General features: G+C 46.8%; 1 protein-coding gene across 4 annotated transcripts in view; it reads right to left on the bottom strand.

Annotated features, from left to right (window-relative positions):
- RCOR1 (REST corepressor 1) overlaps positions 1–26254 on the bottom strand; it is a 132171-nt gene extending 105917 nt beyond the window's left edge. For 2 of the 4 annotated variants that reach the window (XM_074394331.1, XM_074394332.1), the window contains exons 1-2: positions 25717–26253; positions 25572–25631 (exon numbers count right to left, since the gene is read on the bottom strand). In XM_074394331.1, the coding sequence (XP_074250432.1) occupies positions 25572–25631; positions 25717–26011 (355 nt within the window). In that variant the 5' untranslated portion in view covers positions 26012–26253. Of the gene's footprint in view, positions 1–25571; positions 25632–25716 lie in introns of all 4 variants that reach the window. The other 2 variants (XM_074394330.1, XM_039462937.2) reach the window with 2 other exon arrangements.
- Positions 26255–26632: the final 378 nt, after the last annotated feature.

Here is a 26632-nt window from a genome sequence, read left to right as displayed (position 1 = left end):
CTGTAATTGCAGCTACTCAGGAGGCTGAGGCAGAGAATCGTTTGCACCCAGGAGGTAGAGGATGCAGTGAGCTAAGATCACGCCACTTCATTCCAGCCTGAGCAACATAGAAGTCTCTGTCTTAAATAAATAAACAAAAGTGACACCTAGCACATCACAATAAAATAGCTGAAATCCAAAAAAGGAAAAAGTGTAAACAACCTCAAGAAAAGGTAGATTACAATTATGCTGACAATTAACCAATTATTAGAAAAACTGGAAGCCAAAACAGAATTAACTACCTCTGGAGTGCCAAAAGAAAGTATACTCAGCCAGGCAAGGCAGCTCATGCCTATAATCCCAGCACTTTGGGAGGCTGAGGTGGACGGCCATCACCTGAGGTCAGGATTCAAGACCAGCTTTGCCAACATGGTGAAACCTCATCTCTACTAAATATACAAAAATTAGCTGGACATGGTGGTGGGTGCCTATAATCCCAGCTACTAGGGAGGATGAGGCAGGAGAAGTGCTTGAACCTGCGAGGTGGGAGTTGCAGTGAGCGAAGATTATGCCACTGCACTCCAGCCTGGGTGGCAGAGCGAAACGCTCTCTCTCCAAAAAAAAAAAAAAAAAAGAAAGAAAAGAAAAGAAAGTATATGGAACTTAGAACTTTATGACCACCCTCCACCCCCCACCCCCCAAAAAAACATCAAGAATGAAGCTAAAATATAGCTAGGTGCAGTGGTATACAGCTTATGCCTGTACCTTTGGAAGGCTGAGGCGGGATGACTGTTTGAGGCCAGGAGTTTAAGACCAACCTTGGCTAACCAAGACAAGCCTGTTTTAATAGTGAGACCCCCATCTCTATTTAAAATAAATAAATAAAAATTAAAAAGGAAGCTGAAATAAAAATATCTTCAGACGGCTGGGCGCGGTGGCTCAAGCCGGTAATCCCAGCACTTTGGGAGGCCGAGGTGGGTGGATCACGAGGCCAAGAGATCGAGACCATCCTGGTCAACATGGTGAAACCCCGTCTCTACTAAAAATACAAAAAATTAGCTGGGCATGGTGTCGCGTGCCTGTAATCCCAGCTACTCAGGAGGCTGAGGCAGAATTGCCTGAAACCGGGAGGCGGAGGTTGCGGTGAGCCAAGATCGCACCATTGCACTCCAGCCTGGGTAACAAGAGCGAAACTCTGTCTCCAAAAAAAAAAAAAAAAAAATCTTCAGACAAGGTTTATCACCAGCATACTCACACTACAAGAGCTATCAAAGGATGTTCTTCAGGCATGGGGGGGGGGGGGGGGACCAGACCAGACTTTTTTTTTAAATTCTTTTTTCTTTTTTCTTTTTTTTAAGATGGGGTTTCACCATGTTGGTCAGGCTGGTCTTGAACTCCCGACCTCAGGTGATCCACCCGCCTTGACCTCCAAAGTGCTTGGATTACAGGCATGAGCCACCATGTCCAGCCTAAAACAACAGAAACTTAAGAGGTACACAAAAGAAGAAAAAGCCGCCAGGCGTGGTGGCTCACACCTGTTATCCCAGCACTTTGAGAGGCAGAGATGAGAGGACTGCTATGAGGTCAAGAGGTGGAGACCAGCCTGAGAACATGGTGGAGCACCATCTCTACAAAAAGTACAAAAATTAGCAGGGCACTGGTCGCTTGCACCTGTAGTCCCAGCTACTCGGGAAACTGAAGCTAGAGAATGACTTGAGCTTGGGAACAAGGCTTGCAGTAAGCCAAGATCATGCCACTGCACTCCAGCCTGGGTGACAGAGTGAGACCATGTCTCAAAAGAAAAAAAAAAAAGAATGAAATGCATCAAGCCCAGGAAAAGCGATAGGGTATCTGGATTCCCTCTTTTTCCTTTTCCTGTTACCGGACTGGAGAACACACCTAAACATGGAATCCCAATGCTGGGCAGCCAGGGCCAAATCCATATCCCCCCAACACGGGGTACCCTGGAGGTTTCCATCCTGCCCACCCACCACCCGTCAATCCATTCTTTCTCCCAGGCCTTCTGAGTCCTCCCCCAGGAGCTCCCCAAGGCAATCCAACTTTCCCCCCAGGCGGGCCCCTATCCTTTAACACAGCCAAGGTATCCAGGATGCCAACTCTTGGGTCCCTACTCTCCTCCATACCCACCACCTGCCCCCGGAAAGCATCCTGTGAATCCCGTGGCTCCTGTCATGGTCGAACCAGGAGTGACAGTGCACAAGAAGATGCAGAAAGCTCATAAAAAGATGCGCCGGGCGCGGTGGCTCAAGCCTGTAGTCCCAGCACTTTGGGAGGCCGAGGCGGGTGGATCACGAGGTCAAGAGATCAGAGACCATCGTGGTCAACATGGTGAAACCCCGTCTCTACTAAAAATACTGAAAATTAGCTGGGCATGGTGGCGTGTGCCTGTAATCCCAGCTACTCGGGAGGCTGAGGCAGGAGAATTGCCTGAACCCAGGAGGCGGAGGTTGCGGTGAGCCGAGATCGCGCCATTGCTCTCCAGCCTGGGTAACAAGAGTGAAACTCCGTCTCAAAAAAAAAAAAAAAAAAAAAAAAAAAAGATGCATAAGCATCACAAGTATGGCAAGCACTCCTCCTCTTCCAGCAGCGACTGAATACAGGCCCTGGACCCTTCCCTAAAGTCTCACCAGTTCTGCTCTCCCATCAAGCTTCAGATGCCATGGTGTACTGGGGGAAAGCAGACCTTGTGCTCCCCACCCCTACGCCATACCTGAGCCCTGCTGTTCACTCCTGAGTGGCTAGCTAGGGAAAATGGGAAGAGGATTGTCATGGACATCTTCCTGCTGCCTGGATAGATCATATAGCTAATGAGTTTAGCAGGGAAGCTATTTTTTGATGATGATGAACTAAATGTTGAAGACAAGTCTGAGATCTGTAAAACGTGATTTTTTTTACTTCCTCTTACAATACTTATGATTGGGGAAGTTTGTGGAAACTTAACTATGATGAAAAATCTTTATCTTTTTTGTAATGTTGGCATACTTGGGGAATTTAGTGGCAAATACATTCCCCAGCAGGCCTGTTGGTTGCACTAACTGCAAGGTTGCTGGGAAGTAGAGTCTGTTTAGTCAATGAGCTTTGACTGCTGTTTTGGAACCTCACCTCTCCTCTTTAGCCCAATATACTGTCAATATACCGCCTCAAGTCCTATTCTCGTTCTCCAGCTCTCAGTCCAAAGTTATTTCTCCTGGTGGGGGGAAAATGAGAGGCCAGGCGCGGTGACTCACGCCTGCAATCCCAAGGGCGGGATTACAGGTCAAGAAATGGAGACCATCCTGGCCAACATGATAAAACCCTATCTCTACTAAAAATACAAAAATTAGCTTGGCATGGTGCTGCGTGCCTGTAGTCCCAGGAGGGACTCCGGAGGATGGAGGCTGAGGCAGGAGAATTGTTTGAATCCGGGAGCCAGAGGTTGCAGTGAGCTAAGATCGCGCCACTGCACTCCAGCCTAGAGACAGCAAGACTCCGTCTCAAAAAAAAAAAAAAAAAAAAAAAAAAGAAAAGCAACAAAAAGAACAAATATCTTGATATATCCAAATGAAGTAATTATATAATAGTTTCTTACAGGAATTAAACTATGTGACAATAATGACACACTGAGGGCATAAGGGGCTAAGTGGAGCTAAGCATCCTAAGATTCTTGCATTGTCCTTCAGGAGGGTAAAAGCACCGAGTCAACATGAGATTAACAAATTAAGTAAGTAAACTGTTAACTCTAGGATAACCACTAAGAGAATAGTATTTTTTCAAATAGCATACAATTACCAAACTAAGGAAGAGGGCAGAATAATACTGAATTGATGCAAAGGAAAATCAAAGGGAACAACAAAAAAACCCCACATAGAACAAGTGGGTCAAAAGAAACCTCTGCGTTAATAACCTGAAGACAGATATATCAATAAATACATTAAATGAAAACTATGAATGGAACTAAATGCAAGTTAAAAGCAAAGACTTGCTTTTAATATTTGGATAAAAACCTGTTCAGACATACCTAAGACATCAAGAATAAAGAAAGGTTGAAAATTTAAAAAGACAGAAAAAGATGCCATTCAAACACTAACAAAAAGAAAATTGGCACAGCTCTACTGACATTAGACAAAGCAGATTTTAAGGCAAGAAGCATTACTAGAGATAAAGAGGGGAAGTCCATCATAAGAGGTTCAATTCTCCAGAGCATGCTGCATTAAGGCAGCAAAAACAGGAGCGCATGGTACAAATTCATGACATCATATTCAGAGGGTGTTTTTAGGGAGGCAAGAAGAAAAGTGAAGAAATGGCAACAAAGAACAAGAGGACACGCTACTGCAAGGCCCAGTGACACAAGAGGGATGGAGGGGCAGGCAAGTACTTTTTGAGAGGGCTGCAGGGAGGCAGTGTCGTCAGGAGATGGCCTATTTTCAGTCAGAATGAGAATGTGAGGGAAAAACAAATCACAGAAGAAACTGAAGATTAGGAGAATTTTGCTTATATACCTTGAGTTTAAAAGGGCTCAGGGAAAAGGTTCCAAGAAAATCAAGGTGAAAGATGGGATCAGAAAATGCCGAGTCCATGGAAAACAGGGAAGACATGGGAATCTGGCCTTCTGGCTGCCTGACAACTCAGAAAGAAGCACAAGATGAGATCAACGCTCACAGTTCCTAGGCAGACAGCGATGGGGAGGCTGTGGGTGTTGAGGGGAGGAAGAGTGGGACTCGAATCATGCCAAGAACAGCCAAAGTTTTGGGGCTTCCACTTTGTCTTCTGGACAAGCCTTCAGGCTGGCAGAGTAGCAGAAGTCTTACTCTAAGCACTGCTTTCTGCTCAAAGAGGCTACAGATTTGAGTTAGGATTGTAAGGAGCCAATAAATTTTGGGTAGATATCAAAAGGAAGGTTATTCTCAAGAAGAAACAGAGCAGGTTACACAGCCCCTCCTCCAGTCCTACCTCTGGAAATTTCTACCTGTCCAAGTCCCAGAGGATTTTCCATTGTAACTAATAATGTTGTCAGGCAGAGTTAATCAAATAAAAGAAAACGTTACTTTTCTGTAGGTGGCAGTTAGGGGTGGGACAATTCACCCAGTTCTCTGCCTTTGTATTTCTTTTTGCCGGGAGAGAGGGAGGAATTCCAAGATCTTTTATTTTCAGAGCCTCCAACAGTCGGTTAGCAATGCCAGCTACGTTGGTACAATCTGAAGGCCATCCCACTTGCTCTATAGGCATTCATCCAACAGAATCCCTACAAACAAGATCAGAGACCAACTGGGATCTGTATCAATGTGGGATGACAAAAAGAGGCCTTCTCTTTCCCATATATCCATAGACCTTCTCCAGCAAGACTGTGTTGGTTGGTTTGTTTTTTGAGACAGAGTCCTGCTCTGTGGCCCAGGCTGGAGTTCAATGGCACAGTCTCAGCTCGATCTCGGCTCACTGCAACCTTCACACCCCCACCTCGGGTTCAAGTGGTTCTCTTGCCTCAGCCTCTCGAGCTGGGATTACAGGCATGCACCGCCACACCCAGCTATTTTTTTTGTATTTTTAGTAGAGACAGGGTTTCACCATGTTGGTTGGCCAGGCTGGTCTCGATCTCATCACCTTGTGATCCGCCCACCTCAGTCTCCCTAAGTGTTGGGATCACAGGTGTGAACTACTGCGCCCAGCCCAACAAGACTATGTTTTACAGACAAATTCTGCCTTTGTATTTCATTAAGTGATTTTATTTCACGCCAACTACGTACTAAACGTCTACACACAAAGAGCCCTTCCCTTGTTGAGCGTATATTCCAGTACAGACATTCAAAAATATATGTAAATATTTACAGAAAGCTAGAAGACAAAAGACACTATAAAAAAATCATTAAGGCCGGGCGCGGTGGCTCCCGCCTGTAATCCCAGCACTTTGGGAGGCCGAGGTGGGTGGATCACGAGGTCGAGAGATCGAGACCATCCTGGTCAACATGGTGAAACCCCGTCTCTACTAAAAATACAAAAAATTAGCTGGGCATGGTGGCGCATGCCTGTAATCCCAGCTACTCAGGAGGCTGAGGCAGGAGAATTGCCTGAACCCAGGAGGCGGAGGTTGCGGTGAGCCGAGATCGCGCCATTGCACTCCAGCCTGGGTAACGAGAGCGAAACTCCGCCTCAAAAAAAAAAAATTAAAAAATGAAATAGTAAAGCAGGAGAAAGATGACTTGGGGTGGGGCTTAGAGGCTCATGCCTGTAATCCACACACTTTAGGAGGTCGAGGTAGGAGGATCACTTGATCTCAGGAGTTCAAGGCTGCAGTGAACTGTGATCTCAACAGTGCATTCCAGCTTGGATGATAGAACAAGACCTTTTCTCAAAAAAAAAAAAAAAAAAAAAAAAAAAAAGACAAAGACTGGAGTGCCAGACAGTTATCCATTCAAATGCCTCCTAAGAAGTGTTCTTACAAAGAATAATTTAAATCAGAAATTGGTGTCTAGGTGCAGTGGCATGTGCCTGTAATCCCAGAACACTGGGAGGCCAAGGCAAGAGGATCACTTGAGGCCAGCAGTCTGAGACCAGCCTAGGCAACATAGTTAGACCATGTCTCTACAAAAAAAATTATAAAACATTAGCTGGGCATGGTGGTGTATACCTGCAGTCTCAGCTATTTGAGAGGCTAAAGAAGACAGTTTGAGCTCAGGAAATCCAGCTACAGTGAGCTTAACAAAGCAACTATTTAACAACAGTTGACCAAAGGTTTAATGATACTAAGGACTAAGTGTCAGATTGTTTTTAAGTCATATTCTAGAGATACTACAGATAGGCAGGCTAGGAGAGACCTTATTGAAGAATGATCTGAATGAAGGAAATAAATAAAAAATAACGGAGCAAAAAAAAGAAGGGACAATTGTGAAGGCTTTCACTTTTACTCTAAGTGAAATGGGAACCACTGGAAGGTTGTAAGCCACAGAAGAACAGCTAATTTACATTTCATTTATTTATTAAAGACAGAGTATCTGTGGCCGAGGCTGGAGTGCAGTGCCACAATGAGAGCTCACTGTAGCCTGGGGGAGGGAGAGGGACAGTGGGGAGGGAACGGGTCAGTTGCCCTGGCTCACGCCTGTAATACCACCACTTTGGAAGACCGAGCCAGGGGGATCACCTGAGGTCAGGAGTTCAAGACCAGCCTGAGCAACATGGTGAAACCCCATCTCTACTAAAAATAAAAAATTAGCCGGGTGTGGTGGTGCACACCTGCAATCCCAGATACTTTGAAGGTTGAGGCTGCAAAGTCACTTGAACCCGGGAGGCGGAAGTTGCAATGAGCCAAGATTGCGCCATTGCACTCCAGCCTGGGCAACAAGAGGGAAACTTCATCTCAAAAAACATGAGAGAGAGAGAGAAAGAGAAAGGAGAGAAAGCAAGGTGGGGGGAGAAGCAAAGGAAAGAAAAGACTGAGGCCGGGCGCGGTGGCTCAAGCCTGTAATCCCAGCACTTTGGGAGGCCGAGGTAGGTGGATCACAAGGTCAAGAGATCGAGACCGTCCTGGTCAACATGGTGAAACCCCGTCTCTACTAAAAATACAAAAAATTAGCTGGGCATGGTGGCGCGTGCCTGTAATCCCAGCTACTCAGGAGGCTGAGGCAGGAGAATTGCCTGAGCCCAGGAGGCGGAAGTTGCGGTGAGCCGAGATCGCGCCATTGCACTCCAGCCTGGGTAACAAGAGCGAAACTCTGTCTCAAAAAAAAAAAAAGAAAAAGAAAAAGAAAAAGAAAAGATCGATCCTTTAGTTAGGTACACAAGCCAGGACACTTGTAATAGGGTCCATGCCTACCTACCTATTCTACAGTCTCACCTTCTACCACTTTACCAATTACCTCCCAAAGTATCCAATGATAACAAACTACTCCTGCAAACAAGTCCAGTACTCTCCATCCATAGGTGAGCACATCCATCTAAATGTGTATCTTCCCTCAGCCTGGAATGTCTTTTTTTCCTTCACTTGCCCTTCAAGATCCACCGTAAGAGTAAACTCTGGAAAGCCTTTCTACACACAGTTTCAACCATCTTGCCCCATCCTCCCCAGCCCCTAGGTTTAAACCCCAGGTACACCTCTATCATCTGGCATTTATCACACTAAACATTTCACAACCATGGAAAATAGTAAGTGCCCAATAAATGATGTCTAATATACAAAGTTATTCTCTAAAATGTACAAATGTCACTTAAAAGCAATTTACTAAACTTCAACCAAAGAAATGTGTTTAAACTAGTTTAGAGACAGCGTCCACTTTGTTGCCCAGGCTGGAGTACATCGGCATGTTCATGGCTCACAGCAGCCTCAACCTCCTGGGCTCAAGCAATCCTCCCACCTTATCCTGCAGCTGGGACCAAACGTTCATGCCCATGCCCAGTTTTTTTCTTTTTCCCCAAAGACATGGTCTCATTCTGTTGCCTAGGTTGGTCTGCAGTCTCAACTTCCTGGGTTTCAGTAATCCTCCTACTTCGGCCTTCCAAAGCGCTGGGATTACAGGCATGAGCCCCTGTACCCAGCCCAACCAAATAAATTTTATACTGATGAAACAAATATAGCAACTATCCCAGCCAGGCAAAGTGGTCCACGCCTGTAATCCCAACATTTTGGAAGGCTGAGGTGGGGGCAGGGGGTGGAAGTCACCTGAGTTCAGGAGTTTGAGACCAGCCTGGAAAAACATGGCGAGGCCCTATTTCTACTAAAAATACAAAAATTAGCCAGAGCCAGACTACTGGTGCGTGCCAGTAGTCGCAGCTACTCGAGAGGCTGAGGCAGGAGAATCGCTTGAACCCAGGAGGCAGAGGTTGCAGTGAGCCAAGATTGCGCCACTGTACTCCAGCCTGGGCAACAGAGAGAGATTCCATCTCAAAAAAAAAAAAAAGAGAGAAAGAGAGAGAGAGAGAGACAGTCTTTCTCTGTTGCACCGGCTGTAGCGCAGTGACTATTCACAGCCACGATCATAGTACAGTACACTGCAAGTTAAACTTTTGTCCTCCAGTGAACCTCCCACCCCATGCCACCATGCCCAGCCAATTACTATGTTTTTACCTAACAGAAATATAAGGAGTCCATCACTTTCTTACATAGTGAGTTCCTAAACACATGTACACAAGTGGAACGTGCAAAAGCAAGGCAACAGACGTACCATAAGGGGAATTACGCTCTTGAAACGCTAAAAAATACAAAATACCTTACATCTCATCTCACTTTTAGAGTATAAATGCAATTTGATACATGTTCTTAAGTTGATTTTTTTCCTTTACAATTAAACAGTGAACGAATGTGTCTAAGGTAAACACTGCATGCATTTAGACTGCCTGATGACTGTTAGCTTTGTTCTCATCTGCACTGTTTATAGAACCTACACTTTAAATTTCTGCTATCATCACCTTTCACTTTTCCATAGCTGTTTGCTCTTAATAAGGTAGTGTGATATTGTAAAATACATATTTGGTCTTCATCTGTTTCCTGGCCCTTCAACTCCTAAAATCCTTAGTATCTTCAATGTTATAATGTCTTTTTGTATGCTAATGAATTGACTGACAGGTGGTAACCCTTTGTTAGCTTCCGGATGATGAGGACTGGTTTCAACCCCACACCTCAACCTCCAAAGAAGGGAGAGGGACAGAACTTTAAGCTGATCACCAATGGCCAAAGATTTAATTAGCCATGTCTGTGTAACAAAGCCTTCATAAAAACCTAAAAAGATTGGGTTCAGAGAGCTTACAGGGAGCCAAACACGTGGGGGCTTCCAGGAGTGAACAGAAACATAGCCATGCCCCAACCCAACTTCAAAACAACAGAAACTCCAGGCTGAAGTGGGAGGATTACTTGAGCCCAGGAGGCAGAGGTTGCAGTAAACCAGGATTGCACCACCGCACTCCAGTCTCGGCGACACAGTCAGACTCTGCCTCAAAAAAAAAAAACTATTCAAAAATTAATTTTTTAAATGCTTTTCCTGAGCTGTATATCCAGAAATTTTATACACCAAACTAGATAAAAGCTTAAGCTATTCTAGTTTGTAGGGTTAGGCCCTGTGGCCCTACCCCAACCTCTCAGCTCCAAGAATACCGTACAAAAATGACAATACCATGGAAACTGACCTGTTGCCAAGTAAGCAGAGAACTAAGCAACAACTCAAAATGATAGTTAATCAACTGACGTATAAAATCTTAATTCAGTTTGGCAGTTATCAATAGCTGCCATTTTAAAAGTGCTAAATGTAGCCGGGTGCGGTGGCTCCCGCCTGTAATCCCAGCACTTTGGGAGGCCAAAGCAGACAGATCATGAGGTCAGGATATCAAGACCATCCTGACCAACATGCCTGAAACCCTGTCTCTACTAAAAATACAAAAATTAGCCAGGCATGGTAGCGAATGCCTGTAATCCCAGCTACCCAGGAGGCTGAGGGAGGAGAATCACTTGAACCCAGGAGGCAGAGGTTGCAGTGAGCCAAGATCATACCATTGCACTCCAGCCTGAGCAGTAAGAGCTAAACTCCGTCTAAAAAAAAAAGTATTTCTTAAGTAATTTACTTTTTAAAGAATAATTTTTTAAAAACCTATCTTGGCCAGGTGCAGTGGTTCACTCCTGTAATTCCAGCAATTTGTGAGGCCAGGAGCTCAAGAGCAGCCTGGGCAATGTAGTGAGACTCCATCTCTTCAAAAAAAAAAAAAAAAAAGATTTAAAAAAAAGAAAGAGGCTGGGCACGGTGGCTCAAGCCTGTAATCCCAGCACTTTGGGAGGCCAAGGCGGGTGGATCACGAGGTCAAGAGATCGAGACCATCCTGGTCAACATGGTGAAACCCCGTCTCTACTAAAAATACAAAAAATTAGCTGGGCATAGTGGCGCGTGCCTGTAATCCCAGCTACGCAGGAGGCTGAGGCAGGAGAACTGCCTGAACCCAGGAGATGGAGGTTGCGGTGAGCCGAGATTGCGCCATTGCACTCCAGCCTGGGTAACAAGAGTGAAACTCCAACTCAAAAAAAAAAAAAGAAAGAAAAAGTGCTAGGATTAGGTGGCTCACGCCTGTAATCCAAGCACTTTGGAAGCCAAGGCAGGCAGATCACCTGAGGTCGGGAGTTCAAGACCAGCCTGACCAACATGGTAAAACCCCGTCTTAAAAAAAAAAAAAGAATTCAAGACCAGCCTGGTCAGCATGGTAAAATCCTGTCTCTACTAAAAATACAAAAATTAGCCAGGCATGGTGGTGTGTGCCTGTAGTCCCAGCTACTTGGGAGGCTGAAACAAAAGAATCACTTGAACCCACTAGACGGAGGTTCCAGTGAGCCAAGATCACACCCCTGCACTCTAACCTGAGCAACAGAGCAAGACTCCAACTCAAAAAAAAAAAAAAAAAAAGAAAGAAAGAAAAAGAAAATAAAAAAAGACAGGGTGCAATGGCTCACACCTGTAATCCCAACACTTTGGGGAGGCCGAGGAAGGTGGATCACCTGAGGTAGTGAGTTTGAGACCAGGCAGAGCAACATGGTGAAACCCCATCTCTACCAAAAATACAAAAATTAGCCAGGTGCAGTGACGCATACCTGTAGCCCCAGCTACTTGGGAGGCTTAGGCACAAGAATTGCTTGAACCCAGGAGGCAAAGGTTACAGTAAGCTGAGATTGTGCCACTGCATTCCAGCCAGGGCGACAAACCAAGACTTCCTCTCAAAAAACAAAACAAAATAAAACAAAAACAAAAAAAAAAAAAGGCCACATTCCATCTCAAAAAAACAAAACAAACAATAATACCATCACCAAAAAACACCTATACTCCTTTGGAAAATTCTGCACAAGAATCATCAATATTGTAGTTAGATTTTTTTTTTCCTTTTTTCTTTTTGCTAAGAGATACTGTCTCCTATCTCTCAGGCTAGAGCTCAGCGGTGTGATCACAGCTCATAGCACCCTCAAATTCATGAGTTCAAGCAATCCTCCCATCTCATCCTCCCAAGTAGCCAGGACTACAGGTGCATGTAGAGACAAGGTCTTGATATGTTGCCAATCTGATCTCTAGCCCCTGGCCTCAAGCAATCCCCCACCTCAGTCTCCCAAAGTGCTAGGATTGTAGGTATGAGCCACTGCACGGGGCACCAGCAAGCAGATTTCTAAGAACAGTGAGATCAGGCAGAGTACTTCATCAGGAATATTGAAATGAACATGGCTGGGCACAGTGGCTCACTCCTCAAATCGCAGCACTTTGGGAGGCCAAAGCAAGTGGATCGTTTGAGGCCAGGAGTTCAAGAGCAGCCTGGGCAACATAGGGAAACTCCCATCCCTACAAAAAATACAAAAATTAGACTGGGCACAGTGGCTAAAGCCTGTAACCCCAACACATTGGGAGGCTGAGGCAGGTGGATCACTTGAGGTGAGGAGTTTGAGACCAGCCTGGCCAAAATCCCTGTCTCTACTAAAAATACAAATAAAATTAGCCAGGCGTGGTAATGGGCACCTGTAATACCAGCTACCCAGGAGGTGGCTCATGCATGCAATCCTTTGGGAGGAGGGGACAGCTTGAGGCGAGGAGTTCAAGACCAGCCTGGGCAACCAGGCAAAATTTATACTTCTACTTCCAGTCAAGGTGGAGTTGAAATATGTATTTGCGCTGGGCACGGTGGCTCACACCTGTAATCCTAGCACTTTGGGAGGCTGAGGTAGGTGGATCACCTGAAGTCTGGAGTTCAAGACCAGTCTAGCCACCATGGTGAAACCCCAACTTTAAAAAAAGAAATAGAAAAAGAAAAAGAAAAAAAAGAAGTATGTATTTGGTCTTTGTCCCTGGTTCCGCATTCCCTTAAGGTATGATGGCAGAAGCCTGTAATCCCAGCTACTGGGGAGGCTGAGGAGGGATGATCGCTTGAACCCAGGAGCTTAAGACCAGCCTGGGCAACACAGTACGACCTTATCTCTAAAACAATGAAAATAAGTTAACCATGCCAGGAGTGATGGCTCATACCTGTAATCCCAGCACTTTGGGAGGCTGAGGTGGGGGGATCACAAGGTCAGGAGATGGAGACCATCCTGGACAACATGGTGAAACACCATCTCTACTAAAAATACAAAAATTAGCCAGGCATGGTGGCATGGGCTGGTAATCCTAGTTACTCAGGAGGCTGAGGCAGAAGAATCGCTTGAACCCAGGAGGTGGATGCGCCACTACACTCCAGAGCAAGACTCCGTCTCAAAAAAATAAATAAATAAAATAAATACAAAAATATCCAGCCACCAACAAAGTAAAATTCATGATGTCTGGCATCCAAAATCAACAGATAAGCAAAGCAGTTGGAAACGTCAAATCAAAATGAGAAAAAAAAAAAAAGACGTAGAAATGGTACAGATGATAGAATTAGTAGACAAGGGCATTTAAAGAGGCTGAAGCTGGAAGTGGTGGTTCACGCCTGTAATCCCTGCACTTTGGGAGGTTGAGGCGGGCAGATCACCTGAGGTCAGGAGTTTGAGAACAGCCTGGCCAACACTGAAACCCCGTATCTACTAAAAATACAAAAAATTAGCTAGGCATGGTGGCGCATACCTGTAATCCTAGCTACTGAGGAGGCTGAGGTCAGAGAATTGCTTGAACCTGGGAGATGGAGGTTGCAGTGAACCAAGATCGCACCACTGTACTCCAGCCTGAGCAACACGAGTAAAACTCCCATCTTAGGAAAAAAAAAGAACTATAGGCTATGTTCAGTGGCTCAGGACCATAACTCTAGCACTTTAGGATGCCAAAGCGGGTGGATCACTTGAGCCCAGGAGTTCAAGACCGAGCTAGGCAGCACAGCAAGGTACCGTCTCTACAAAAAAAATAACAATTAGGCGCGCATGGTGGCACAACCCTGTAGCCCCAACTACTTAAGAGACTGAGGTGGGAGAATCATGTGAGCCATGATCGAACCACTGCACTCAGCCCAGGTGACAGAGTGACTCTGTCTCCAAAAAAAAAAAAGGCTGGACGCAGTGGCTCACGCCTGTAATCCCAGCACTTTGGGAGGCCGAGACGGGTGGATCATGAGGTCAAGAGATCAAGACCATCCTGGTCAACATGGTGAAACCCCGTCTCTACTAAAAATACAAAAATTAGCTGGGCATGGTGGCGTGTGCCTGTAATCCCAGCTACTCGGGAGGCTGAGGCAGGAGAACTGCTTGAACCCAGGAGACGGAGGTTGCAGTGAGCCGAGACCGCGCCATTGCACTCCAGCCTCGGTAGCAAGAGCGAAACTCCATCTCAAAAATATATATAAATATAAATATAAATATAAATATAAATATATATGTATATATATATATATATATACCAGGCGTGGTGGCACATGCCTGTAATCCTAGCTATTCAGGAGGCTGAGGCAGGAGAATCGCTTGAACCCAGGAGGTGGAGGTTGCAGTGAGCTGAAACTGTGTCACTACACTCCTGCCTGGGTGACGGAGCGAGACTGTCTCAAAAAAAAAAAGAAAAGAAATTTAGCCACTGAATAGCTCTGACAAGTTCGTAAGAGATAATCCTTAACAGCCAGGTGCAGTGCTTCACATCTGTAATCCCAGCTACCTGGGAAGCTAAGGCAGGAGGCTCACTGGTGCCCACCACCACTGTACTCCATCCAGCCCTGGTGGGGACAGGGTGAGACCCTTCTCCAAAACAGATACTTAAAACCTGATTTGGTGGCTCAAAAAACTATGCTACCACTCTCAAAGAAATAAGACATACATTACACCACTAAGCTCCCATTTTCTGGTAGTAAGATCAAAACTAAATAAGCACCTACCCTTCTCTTCCTCCTCCCCTAAACTCCCTATATCCATGCTAAGTTTGAAAGCAGAACACTAAGTCCAGCAGCTTCTATGCCAGTTAAGGTAAAGCAGGAAATACAACCTTCACTGAGAGAATGGGTGTAATATACAGCCAGGCGCAGTGGCTCAAGTGGCCTCACTGTGGGAGGTCAAGGTAGGCAGATCACCTGAGGTCAGGAGTTCAAGACCAGCCCGGCCAATGTGACAAAACCCCGTTTCTACTGAAAATGCAAAAATTAGGCCAGGTGCAGTGGCTCATGCCTGTAATCCCAGCACTTTGGGAGGCCAGCAGGCAGATCACTTGAGGTCAGGAGTTCAAGGCCAGCCTGGCCAACATAATGAAACCCCATGTCTACTAAAAATACAAAAATTAGCCAGGCATGGTGGTGCATGCCTGTAATCCCAGCTATTCAGGAGGCTGAGGCCGAAGAATCGCTTGAACCAGGTGGCAGAGGTTTCAGTGAGCCAAGATCATGCCATTGCACTCCAGCCTGGGCACCAGGGCAAGACTCTGTCTCAAAAAAAAAAAAAAAAAAAAAAAAAAAAAAAAAAAAACATGCATACAAAGACACATACATTGGCCTAGCCTACGGTCAGGATCATCAAATCACCATCTTCCAACTCCGTATCTTGTCCCACTGGAAGCTCTCCAGAGGCAGTAACAAATATGGAGCTGTCACATTCTAGAGCTATCACATTGTCTTCCTTCTGGAATACCTCCTAAAGGACCTGCCTGAGGCTGTTTTACAGCAAACTTTTTTTTTTTAAAAAAATATAGAGATGGGGTTTCTCCATATTGGCCAGGCTGGTCTCAAACTCCCGACCTCAGGTGATCCACCCACCTTGGCCTCCCAAAGTGCTGGGATTATAGCCATGAGCCACCATGCCCAGCCCAAACTTTTAATTTTTATAAGTAGGAATACACTCAAAAATAACCATACAATGTATTGTAAATCCACATACCAGTGTTAGTTATTGTCATTACCAATACTATGTACTGTACATAACTCTACGTGCTAGATTTTATACAACTTGGCAGGGCAGTAGTTTGTTTACACCAGCACCACACATACACCCGAGTAATGCTACACGCTGTTACGCTACAGACAGGGTGAAGTTACTAGGTGACAGGAATCTTTTAGTTCCATTATAATCTATGGGACCACTGTCCTTGACCAAAACGACATTTGTATTTACACAATCAAAAGAAACTGCTCTTCTTAAAAAAAAACTCCAGGCCGGGCGCGGTGGCTCAAGCCTGTAATCCCAGCACTTTGGGAGGCCGAGGCGGGTGGATCACGAGGTCAAGAGATCGAGACCATCCCAGTCAACATGGTGAAACCCCGTCTCTACTAAAGATACAAAAATTAGCTGGGCATGGTGGCGCGTGCCTGTAGTCCCAGCTACTAGGGAGGCTGAGGCAGGAGAATTGCTTGAACCCAGGGGGCGGAGGTTGCGGTGAGCCGAGATCGTGCCATTGCACTCCAGCCTGGGTAACAAGAGCGAAACCCCGTCTCAAAAAAAAAAAAAAAAAAACTCCAACTGTATTCTAAGCTCTGAAGATGACTACTTCAACATACATGCAGGAATTAAGCAACTCAGTCCAATTCGTCCCCAGGCAAGCAAGCTAAATAACTCCCATTTCACCTGTGTTTTCACTGCCAGGAAGAAGAGGAATGTAACTGGACTACAAGTTGGCTCTAGCAACTCTAAACATAAAATTCTCCAAACGCCTGGGGCCACACGGAAACAACTAATCAATGGATCCAATAAAGCCTTGCTCTTAAGTGTTTTTTCTCTTTTCTTTTTGAGACGGAGTATTGCTCTTTCACCCGGGATGGAGTACAGTGGCGTGATCTCGGCTCACTGTAACCCCTACCTCCCAGGTTCAAGCAATTCTCATGCCTCAGCCTCCTGAATTGCTGGGATTACAGCCCAGCTAATTTTTTTGTATTTTTAGTAGAGACAGAGTTTCACCATGTTGGCCAAGCTGGTTTCGAACTCCTGGACCTTGGGTGATCCACCCGCCTCAGACTCCCAAAGTGCTGGAATTACAGACCTGCGCCTCCATACCTGGCCTAAGTGTGATTTTTTCTTAAAGAGGATTCTGGGCCGGGTGTGGTGGCTCACGCCTATAATCCCAGCACTTTGGGAGGCCAAGGCAGGTGGATCACCTTAGGTGGGGAATTTGAGACCAGCCTGACCAACATGGAGAAACACCATCTCACAAATCTTTGGGAAGCCGAGGCGGGTGAGAGGTCAGGAGATCAAGACCATCCTGGGACAACATGGTGAAACCCCACCTCTACTGAAATACAAAAAACTAGCTGGGCTTGGTGGCATGTGCCACCAAGTAGTTGTCCCAACTACTCAGGGAGGCTGAAGCAGGAGAATCGCTTGAACCCAGGAGATGGAGGTTGCAGTGAGCTGTGATTGTGCCACTGCACTATAGCCTGGCAACAGAGCGAGACTCTGTCTCAAAAAACAAAAAAAATCCAACACTATAGAAAACCAGCAAAACAGTGCCTGGACAACACGGCAAAACCCCGTCTCTATAAAAAAATACAAAAATTAGCCAGGTCTGGTGGCACACCCCTGTAGTCCCAGCTACCTCAGAGGCTAAGGAGGGAGGATCGCTTGAGCCCAGGAGATGGAAGCTTCGATAAGCTGAGATTGCTCCAATGCACTCTAGCCTGGGCAACAGAGCGACACCCTGTCCAAGGGGGGATAAAAAGAAAGAAAAAAGTAGCAAAAGAGGCCAGGCATGGTGACTCACACCTGTAATCCCAGCACTCTGGGAGGTGGAGGCGAGCGGATCACCTGAGGTCAAGAGTTAAACAGCAGCCTGTTCAACATGGAGAAACCCCTTCTCTATTAGAAATACAAAATTAGCCGGGCATGGTGGCACATGCCTATAATCCTCACTACTAGGGAGGCTGATGCAGGAGAATAGCTTGAAACCAGGACGCACAGGCTGTGGTAAGCCGAGATCATGCCATTGCACTCTAGCCTGGGCAACAAGAGTAAAACTCCACCTCAAAAAAAAAAAAAAAAAAAAAAAGGCCGGGTACAGTGGCTCACGCCTGTAATCTGGGAGGTAACGGCGGGTGGATCACACAAGGTCAAGAGTTCAAGATCAGCCTGGCCAACATGGTGAAACCCAGTCTCTACTAAAAATACAAAAATTAGCTGGGCATGGTGGCACATGCCTGTAGTCCCAGCTACTCGGGCTGAAGCAGGAGATCACTTGAACTCAGGAGGCAGAGGGTACAGTGAGCCGAGATCGTGCCATTGCACTCCAGCCTAGGTAACGAGCGAAACTCCGTCTCAAAAAAAAAAAAAAAAAAAAAAATTTAAAATTAAAAAAATAAGACACTTAACCTCATCATTAATTGGAAAAATTAATTACAGGCACAGTGACTCACACTTATAATCCCAGCACTTTGGGATGACACAGAAGGACTGGTTGAGCCCAGGAGTTAGAGATCAGCCTGGGAGGCAAAAGTTGGGGGAATCACTTGAGTTCAAGAGTTCAAAACCAGCCTGGCCAACATGGTGAAATCCCTTCTCCACAAAAAAATTATATATATATTTTTTGTAGACGGAGTCTTGCTCTGTCACTAGGCTAGAGTGCAGTGGCGCAATCTTGGCTCATTGCAACCTCCGCCTCCTGGGTTCAAGCAATTCTTCCATCTCAGCCTCCCGAGTAGCTGGGATCACAAGGGAGTGCCACCACGCCCAGCTAATTTACATATTTTTAGTTTCACCATGTTGGCCAGGATGGTCTCAATCTCTTGACCTTGTGATCCACCCGCCTCGGCCTCTCAAAGTGCTGAATTACAGGCATGAGCCACTGCACCTGGCCCTACAAAAATTTTTTTTAATTAGCTGGGCGTGGTGGTGCACACGTGTAATCCCAGCTACTTGGGAAGCTGAGGCAGGAGAATCACTTGAACTCAGGAGGCAGAGATTACAGTGAGATGAGATTGCACACTATGTTGGCCAGGCTGCCAGGCTGGTCTTAAACTGCTGATCTCCTGATCCATCCGCCTTGGCCTCCCAAAGTGCTAGGATCACAGGCATGAGCCACCACGCCCAGCCCCTACAGGATAGCATCTCAAAAACAATTAATAAACCTAACTAACATCATGATGAAGATGGGTGAAGAAAAGGAAGTTGTCTACCTTGCTAGTAGAAATGTGCTTGTTTAGAAAGCATAAAAGTGGGCCTAAAAATAAAGTTAGTTGGGCATGGTGGCACATGCCTGTAATCCCAGCTAGTCGGGAGGCTGAGGCAGGAGAATCGACTGAACCTGGGAGGTGTAGGTTGCAATGAGCCGAGATTACGCCATTGCACAGCAACCTGGGCAACAAGAGCAAAACTCCATCTCAAAAAAATAAATAAATAAGGCCGGCACAGTGGCTCACACCTGTAATCCCAGCACTCTGGGAAGCTGAGGCAGGCGGATCATGAGGTCAGGAGATTAAGGAGATTAAGACCATCCTGGCTAACACAGTGAAACCCCATCTTAACTAAAAAACAAAATACAAAAATTAGCTGGGTGTGGTGGGATGTGCCTGTAATCCCAGCTACTTGGGAGGCTGAGGCATGAAAATTGCTTGAACTCAGGAGGCGGAAGTTGCAATGAGCCAAGAACACTACACTCCAGCCTGGCGACAGAGCGAGGCTCCATCTCAAAAAAAATAAACAAATAAATAAAAATAATAAATCACAAAGCATTGCCAGGTGCATGCCTGTAATTCCAGGACTTTGGAAGGCCAAGGCAGGAGGACTGCTTGAGCACAGGAGTTTGAGACCAACCTGGGTCAAGTGTGGTGATGTATGCATGTATTCCTAGCTACTGAAGAGGCTAAGGGGGGAGGATCACTTGAGCCTGGGAGGCAGAGGCTGCAGTGAGCCAAGATCAGACCACTGCACTCTAGCCTATGTGACAGAGCAAGACTTTGTCTCAAAAACAAAAATCACAAAGCATTCACCATAATTTTAGCATATCCACAGAATCACCAACGAAAACAAATCGAAGGCCTATGAAGACACCTTGTTCAGTAAAATTATCTACTCCACATGAAAACACATTTTTCTGACACAAGTCAACTCTGAAATGACAGTTACGCCAATGACAACCAGAAATTTTCAGATCTGATTAAATATATTGGATTAAATGTTCAAAATAAAGCTTATTTTTTAAAGGGCCACTATCTCAAAAATAGTCGCCATTAACAATGTACATCTCTGAAGCACCAAGGAAATGTATAAAGACAATAAAAATTTTTAATTTAAAAAAAGGTATTAGTAGTTAATAAAAAAGGGCCGGGCACAGTGACTCACACGGGTAATCCCAGCACTGTGGGAGGCCGAGGCCGGTGGACCACCTGAGATTGGGAATTCGAGACCAGCCTGACCAACATGAAGAAACCCCATCTCTATTAAAAATAAAAATTAGCAAGGTGTGGTCCAGAGGCTGAGGCAGGAGAATCACTTGAACCTGGGAGGCAGAAGTTGCGGTGAGCGGAGATCACACCATTGCACTCAAGCTTGGGCAACAAGAATAAAACTATGCCTCAAAAAAAAAAAAAAAAAAAAAAAAAAAAAAAAAGAGAAGAAGAATAAATAGTAAGAATAGTGGCTGAACACAGTGGCTCAGAGCTGTATTCCCAGCACGTTGAGAGGCTGAGGCAGGCAGATCACTTGAACCCAGGAGTTCAAGACGAGCCTGGACAACGTGACAAAATTAATTTCTACAGCCGGGCGCGGTGGTTCAAGCCTGTAATCCCAGCACTTTGGGAGGCCGAGGCGGGTGGATCACAAGATCAAGAGATCGAGACCATCCTGGTCAACATGGTGAAACCCCGTCTCTACTAAAAATACTGAAAATTAGCTGGGCATGGTGGTGTGTGCCTGTAATCCCAGCTACTCAGGAGGTTGAGGCAGGAGAATTGCCTGAACCCAGGAGGCGGAGGTTGCGGTGAGCCGAGATCGCGCCATTGCACTCCAGCCTGGGCAACAAGAGCGAAACTCCGTCTCAAAAAAAAAAAAAAAATTAATTTCTACAAAAAATATAACAAAACTAATCGGGCATGGTGGTGCACATCTGTAGCTCCAGCTATTTAAGGTGGGAGGATGGCATGCACCCAGAGGTTGCAGTTCACTGCCGCTGTGATCACACTACTGCACTGGGTGACAAAGTGTGACCCTGCCTCAAAGAAGAGAAAATTATTATTCATTTCACATTAAGTGATACTTTGCTAGTGTAGAAAAGAACTAAACAGAGGTAGGATAAATTAGCATCCTTCCTCTTATCCTATTACTCTGTAACTACTGAATATTAAAAGAAACCAATGACTGCTCATCATAATCTTCGGCAGAGAGCATGGAAAGACAATCTGCATGGCATGTGTAACTACAAAGCCGAAGTCAAAAGCGTAGGGCTGCACTTTGGCTTTTGTTTTTAACTCCTCAAAAGTTGGTAAAACTTTTTCTTTCACTATAAACAGAAATGGTTTTCTAACTTCCAAGCTATGCCATTCCATCAACCTAGTCTGGGTCTTAATTGCAAGAACCGAATCGGCATTTTAGGACAAATGTGCTCTACCGGCCGGGCACAGTAGCTCAAGCCTGTAATCCCAGCACTTTGGGAGGCCAAGGTGGGGGAATCATAAGGTCAGGAGATTGAGACCATCCTGGCCATGGTGAAACCCCATCTCTACTAAAATACAAAAAATAAGCCAGGTGTGGTGGTGTGCGCCTGTAGTCCCAGCTACTCAGGAGACTAAGGCAGGGGATTCACTTGAATCTGGCAGATGGAGGTTGCAATGAGCTGAGATCATGCCACTGCACTCCAGCCTGGCGAAAGAGCAAGACTCCATCTCAAAAAGAAAAAAAAAGCCGGGCGCGGTGGCTCAAGCCTGTAATCCCAGCACTTTGGGAGGCTGAGGCGGGTGGATCACGAGGTCAAGAGATCGAGACCATCCTGGTCAACACGGTGAAACCCCGTCTCTACTAAAAATACAAAAAATTAGCTGGGCATGGTGGCGTGTGCCTGTAGTCCCAGCTACTCAGGAGGCTGAGGCTGGCATATTGCAAATAAGTAAAATCTGACTTTAAAAAAAATCAAGCTGGGCGCAGTGGCTCACACCTGTAATCCCAGCACTCTGGGAGGCTAAGGCAATCAGATCACCTGAGATCAGGAGTTTAAGACCAGCCTGACCAACATGGTAAAACCCCATCTTTGCTAAAAACACCAACATTAGTCGGACATGGTGGCACATGCCTGTAATCCCAGCTACTCAGGAGGCTGAGGCAGGAGAATGGTTTGAACCTGGGAGGCGGAGGTTTTAGTGAGCTAAAATCATGCCATTGCACTCCAGTCTGGGTGACAGAGGAAGACATCATCTCAAAAAAAAAAAAAAAAAAGTCAAATTCTTCCATTAGTGCATCTCTACCACAGTTATTAATTTTACCATAATAAAATGAAAGAAAGAAAAAGCTTTCTGTTAAGTTTCACATCTACCTTGCTGTTCAAATTCCAGTAAAAGAGAAGAACAAAGATAAACTTAAAAGTCAAGCAGAGGCCAGGCATGGTGACTCATGCCTGTAATCCTAGTACTTTGGGAGGCCGAGGGGAGCAAATCACCTCAAGTCAGGAGTTCAAGACCAGCCTGGTTAATGTGGTCAACAACTGTAAACCTAGCAACTCAGGAAGATGAGGCAGGAGAATCACTTGAAGCTGGGAGGCGGAGGTTGCAGTGAACCAAGATTACACCACTGCATTCCAGCCTGGGCAACAGAGACTTGGTCTCAAAAAAGAAAAAGAAAAAAAAAAAACACGAAGAAATAAAAAAGCAGCGAGGATCAAACTCTCAATTCTTACTCAATTTATTCCTCAATTCACTACTCTTAACTTGCAGTCATGGAAAAAACCACTCTTAAGTCTTAAAGAGCTAAGAAAAGATTTTGCCATAAAACAAACATGTTGTATCATTTCTATTGCAAAATGGAAGTCTTTCTTTCCCTTAAACTTTGAGTTAAATGAGAAGACACATAAAACCAATAGGAAATAGTAAAGTCTCAATTTTCATGCATATCTAGGACTGTGTCCCCTACTCAGGTTGGCAAAACAGAGTGTGAAATTACTTTATACCAGTTAAATTCCTTTCCAGATTAAAACACAAAATATGAAATTTGGAAATTTTCACATCAAAACTCAACCAAGGCCGGGTGTGGTGGCTCACGCCTATAATCCCAGCACTTTGGGAGGCTGAGGCGGGTGGATCATGAGGTTGAGAGATCAAGACCATCCTGGTCAACGTGGTGAAACCCCGTCTCTACTAAAAATACAAAAAATTAGCTGGGCATGGTGGCGAGTGCCTGTAATCCCAGGTACTCAGGAGGCTGAGGCAGAAGAATTGCCTGAACCCAGGAGGCAGAGGTTGCGGTGAGCCGAGATCGCACCATTGCACTCTAGCCTGGGTAACAAGAGTGAAACTCCGTCTCAAAAAAAAAAAAAAAAAAAAAAAAAAAAAAACTCAACCAAATGGCAGCAAGACTATGCAGGAGAACAGTTAGATGTTTTCCTTTTTATTTCTGAGACAGGCTCTCACTCTGTTACCCAGGCTGGAGTGCAATAGTGAAATCACTGCTCACTGCAGTCTTGACCTCCCAGGCTCAAAGCAATCCTCTAGCCTCAGCCTCCCAAGTAGCTGAAACTACAGACACATACCACTATGCGCAGCTACTGTTTTTATTTTTTGTAGAGACAGAGTCTTTCTACATTGTCCAGACTAGTCTCCCAACTCCTGGGCTCAAGAGATCCTCCATCCTTGGCCTCTTCAAGTGTTGGGAGCTACTGGAATCTGATGCTAGATGCTTTTCATTTTAGAATAGCTGGTTGCTAGTAGTTTATGCTCATACCTATTCCAACAAAAAATGCAAGAACAGTTCAAAATACTACATTTGCTGTTTCAAAGAAAAGTACAACTCCAAAGAAATCAGACTCATTACTAACAACGCAGAGCTGACATCACTATTTTGATGAATATCAGAAACCTAATTCCTGCTGCTGACAAATACACCCTTTTCCTTAGTCACATCTAACATAAAAGTTTTCAAAATTAATGTTAACAAAAATGTATCAAAAAGCCTACCAATTTACTCAAAGATCAGTGCAAGTCAATGTTTTAAAATACTGTATTAGGGAAACTTGATGACAGGCTTTATGTTCTGTGCTTTAAAGCAAAGATAGACTTGACCTACAAAATGAAGACAGGGTCAACTGTAACCAAAAAACAGTATGCATCCCCTGGTGGCCAGTCAAGGAATGGAGGAGCCAAGCACACAAGGGAAATCGCCTGGCCACCTAGTTCTATCCGATCACTCACAAATGAAAAGTGACTACCAGGAAAAAAAAAAAAAAAAAAAAAGAATGGGGGAGAAGGGGAACTATCAAAAGCACTAACATGGCCTTGAAAGGAACACAAACCTGAGTGTCACACAAACAAACTTAACAGATTTAAGTCAACAAATCAAAATTTAGAAGGCCAACTTCGGAAAAGTCATTAATTTCCAAAGTGTCCAAGACCTCACCCAGGACCTCTACGTATTTTCGCTTCAAAGTACAGAGTTCAGTACCTTAGTAACAGCTTGAGACCAATGGCCTTTTTCAAGGACTAGATCATTGCAATTTTCTACAGTCTTGTTTCCAAGGAAAAGCATTTATGCATTAATCTTTTCAAACAAACTAGTAGTATTACCTACATAGAGAACCCCAGCTCTAAAGCCCTCCAACCAGGGAGGACTGTTAACTCCCGCTTTACAAAATGCTCTTTTAATTTACTCGTGAAATAAATCCTACGTTCTTTCATTTTCCATACCAACAACCTTTAAAGACAGTATCATACAGAGACCGGCTAGAATCTCATGCATTAAAATCTGACGAATTCCTTTGTCTGATTGGATTTTTTTTCTTGTACCACTTTAAATTTCCTTCCACACAGAATAGCAGCCAGGGGAGTAAATGTTCCATTCTAGGGTGTAGGGCTTTCGTGTAGGTGAAATGCATTTGTTAGGCTAAAGCTTCTGATGGCTCTCAATTTCACATTCTCTTCCTCAAAAAAAAAGGAAATACACACATTCACAAATAGGTCCTAAAATCAGACTGCCACACGCGAGGCTCCCTTCCCCAGGCAGGCGCCCCCTGGAAAACACACTTCATTTATTGACTGATTTGGGGGTCGTTCTTCTACTCGCCGCCTTCTGGATGCGAGGGGAGTCAGGAGCCAGCAACAGCCCCGAAGCTAGAAAGAGGAGCAAAGGCTTGGAGAGCAGCCTCTGGGAAGGGTTCCGAGAAAGGGGTCTCTGGGAACCTCCAAAGTCTGGGGCACTCGCAGGACGCTAACTCTCCGGCACTACCACCCTTACCCCTGGCCGAGGCGCAGCTCACCTGGACGCGGGGACTCCCAGCGCCCCCAGACCAGGTGTGGCCGCCTCCGACGCCACCCGCAGTCCTCGGAGGCGTAGGGGACAGCGGCGCCGGCCCGGCTGGGGGCGACCTGGCCTCCCCCGGTTGCAGAGACACGTTTGCAGAACACTCGTGTGCGTGTGCGCCTCCTCGTCCTCGCCCTGCTGTTCTCCCCGCGGACGGCAGGGCGAACGCACACACAAAAAGAAAGTTGTCGGCGGGCTCCCGCCCCCACGGGCTCGCCGGGGACCCCGGGCTCCCGCTCATCCCCGTCGCCGGCCGGCCGGGACTCTGCGCGCGGCCCCGGCCGGGGGCACTACTCACCGGGGTCGAAGTCGGGCACCACCGCCTGGTACTGGGGACCGACCCTCATGCCGCCTCCACCTGCGGGGGAAGCAGAGCACGGCGGTCAGCGGGGCGCGGGGCGGGGGGCGCGGGGCCCGGAGCCGCGGGGGCGGGTGCCACCTACCGTGCTCCTCCTCGCTGGACGAGCCCGAGCTGCCTTCCTCCCAGGAGTTGCTGCTACTGTTGCCATTGGGCGCCGCCGCCGCCAAACTTTTATTCTGGCCATTATTGGGGGCGGCGGCGGCCGAGGCGGCGGCGGTCGAGGCGGAGGAGGCGGCGGCGGCCGAGGCGGCTGTGGCGGCGGGCGAGGCGCAGGCGGCCGAGGCGGCGGCGGCGGCGGCGGAGGCGGCAGCGGCCGCGTTGTTCCTCCCTCTCCGCTTTCCTGAGACCTCGGGGCCCTTCTCCACCATGGCCGGCATCGACGGGGGCCGGGGCTGTGCGAAAGTGGCGGGGACCCGCGACTCCTGAGGAGGGGGCGCAGAGCCGGGGGAGGGGGTGCGGGGCAGGCGCGGGGCCAGGCGGGCGCGGCAGGACCCCACGGGCGCGAGTCGGAGCTCGGGGAGGCCCAGACGGGCAGAGCGCGGAGCTGCTTCAAGCCCCCAGCGCCGAGCCGAGCGCAACTTTCGCTCTCATCGCCGCCCTCACTTCACTGGCACCAACTACTCCGGGAGCAGCGAGAGGGGAGGGGAGGAGGCAGGGGCGGGGCCTGCACGGGCGCCGGGGGTAGCGCAGCCCAACGTGACGCGAGGTGGCTCCGCCCTCCCCACTCTCCCATTGGCTCTGCTGGGATTTGGACGGCGAGCGGCAGCCGGGTTGGCTCCGCGCGCCCGTCCGTCCGGGGCGGCGGGGCGGGGGAGCGGGGAGGGGCGGCTCCGGGCTTCCGTTGGCGAGGTTCGGTTGACGCGTATCGCCCGCCGTACGTGGTTTGAGGTTTGCCATCTCCCTACGCCCCATGATCCATCTCTCCAGGCAGCGGCGAGGAGTTGGCCTCCCTTCCCACCCCCTCCCCTGGCCAGGGTCCCCGCCCTTGCGGCCCGCGC

The sequence above is a fragment of the Saimiri boliviensis genome, chromosome 2 (genome assembly GCF_048565385.1).
Source record: "Saimiri boliviensis isolate mSaiBol1 chromosome 2, mSaiBol1.pri, whole genome shotgun sequence".
Taxonomy (NCBI): Eukaryota; Metazoa; Chordata; class Mammalia; order Primates; family Cebidae; genus Saimiri; species Saimiri boliviensis.
Note: the sequence above shows the minus strand (reverse complement) of the source record. Positions and strands in the feature narration are given on the sequence as shown.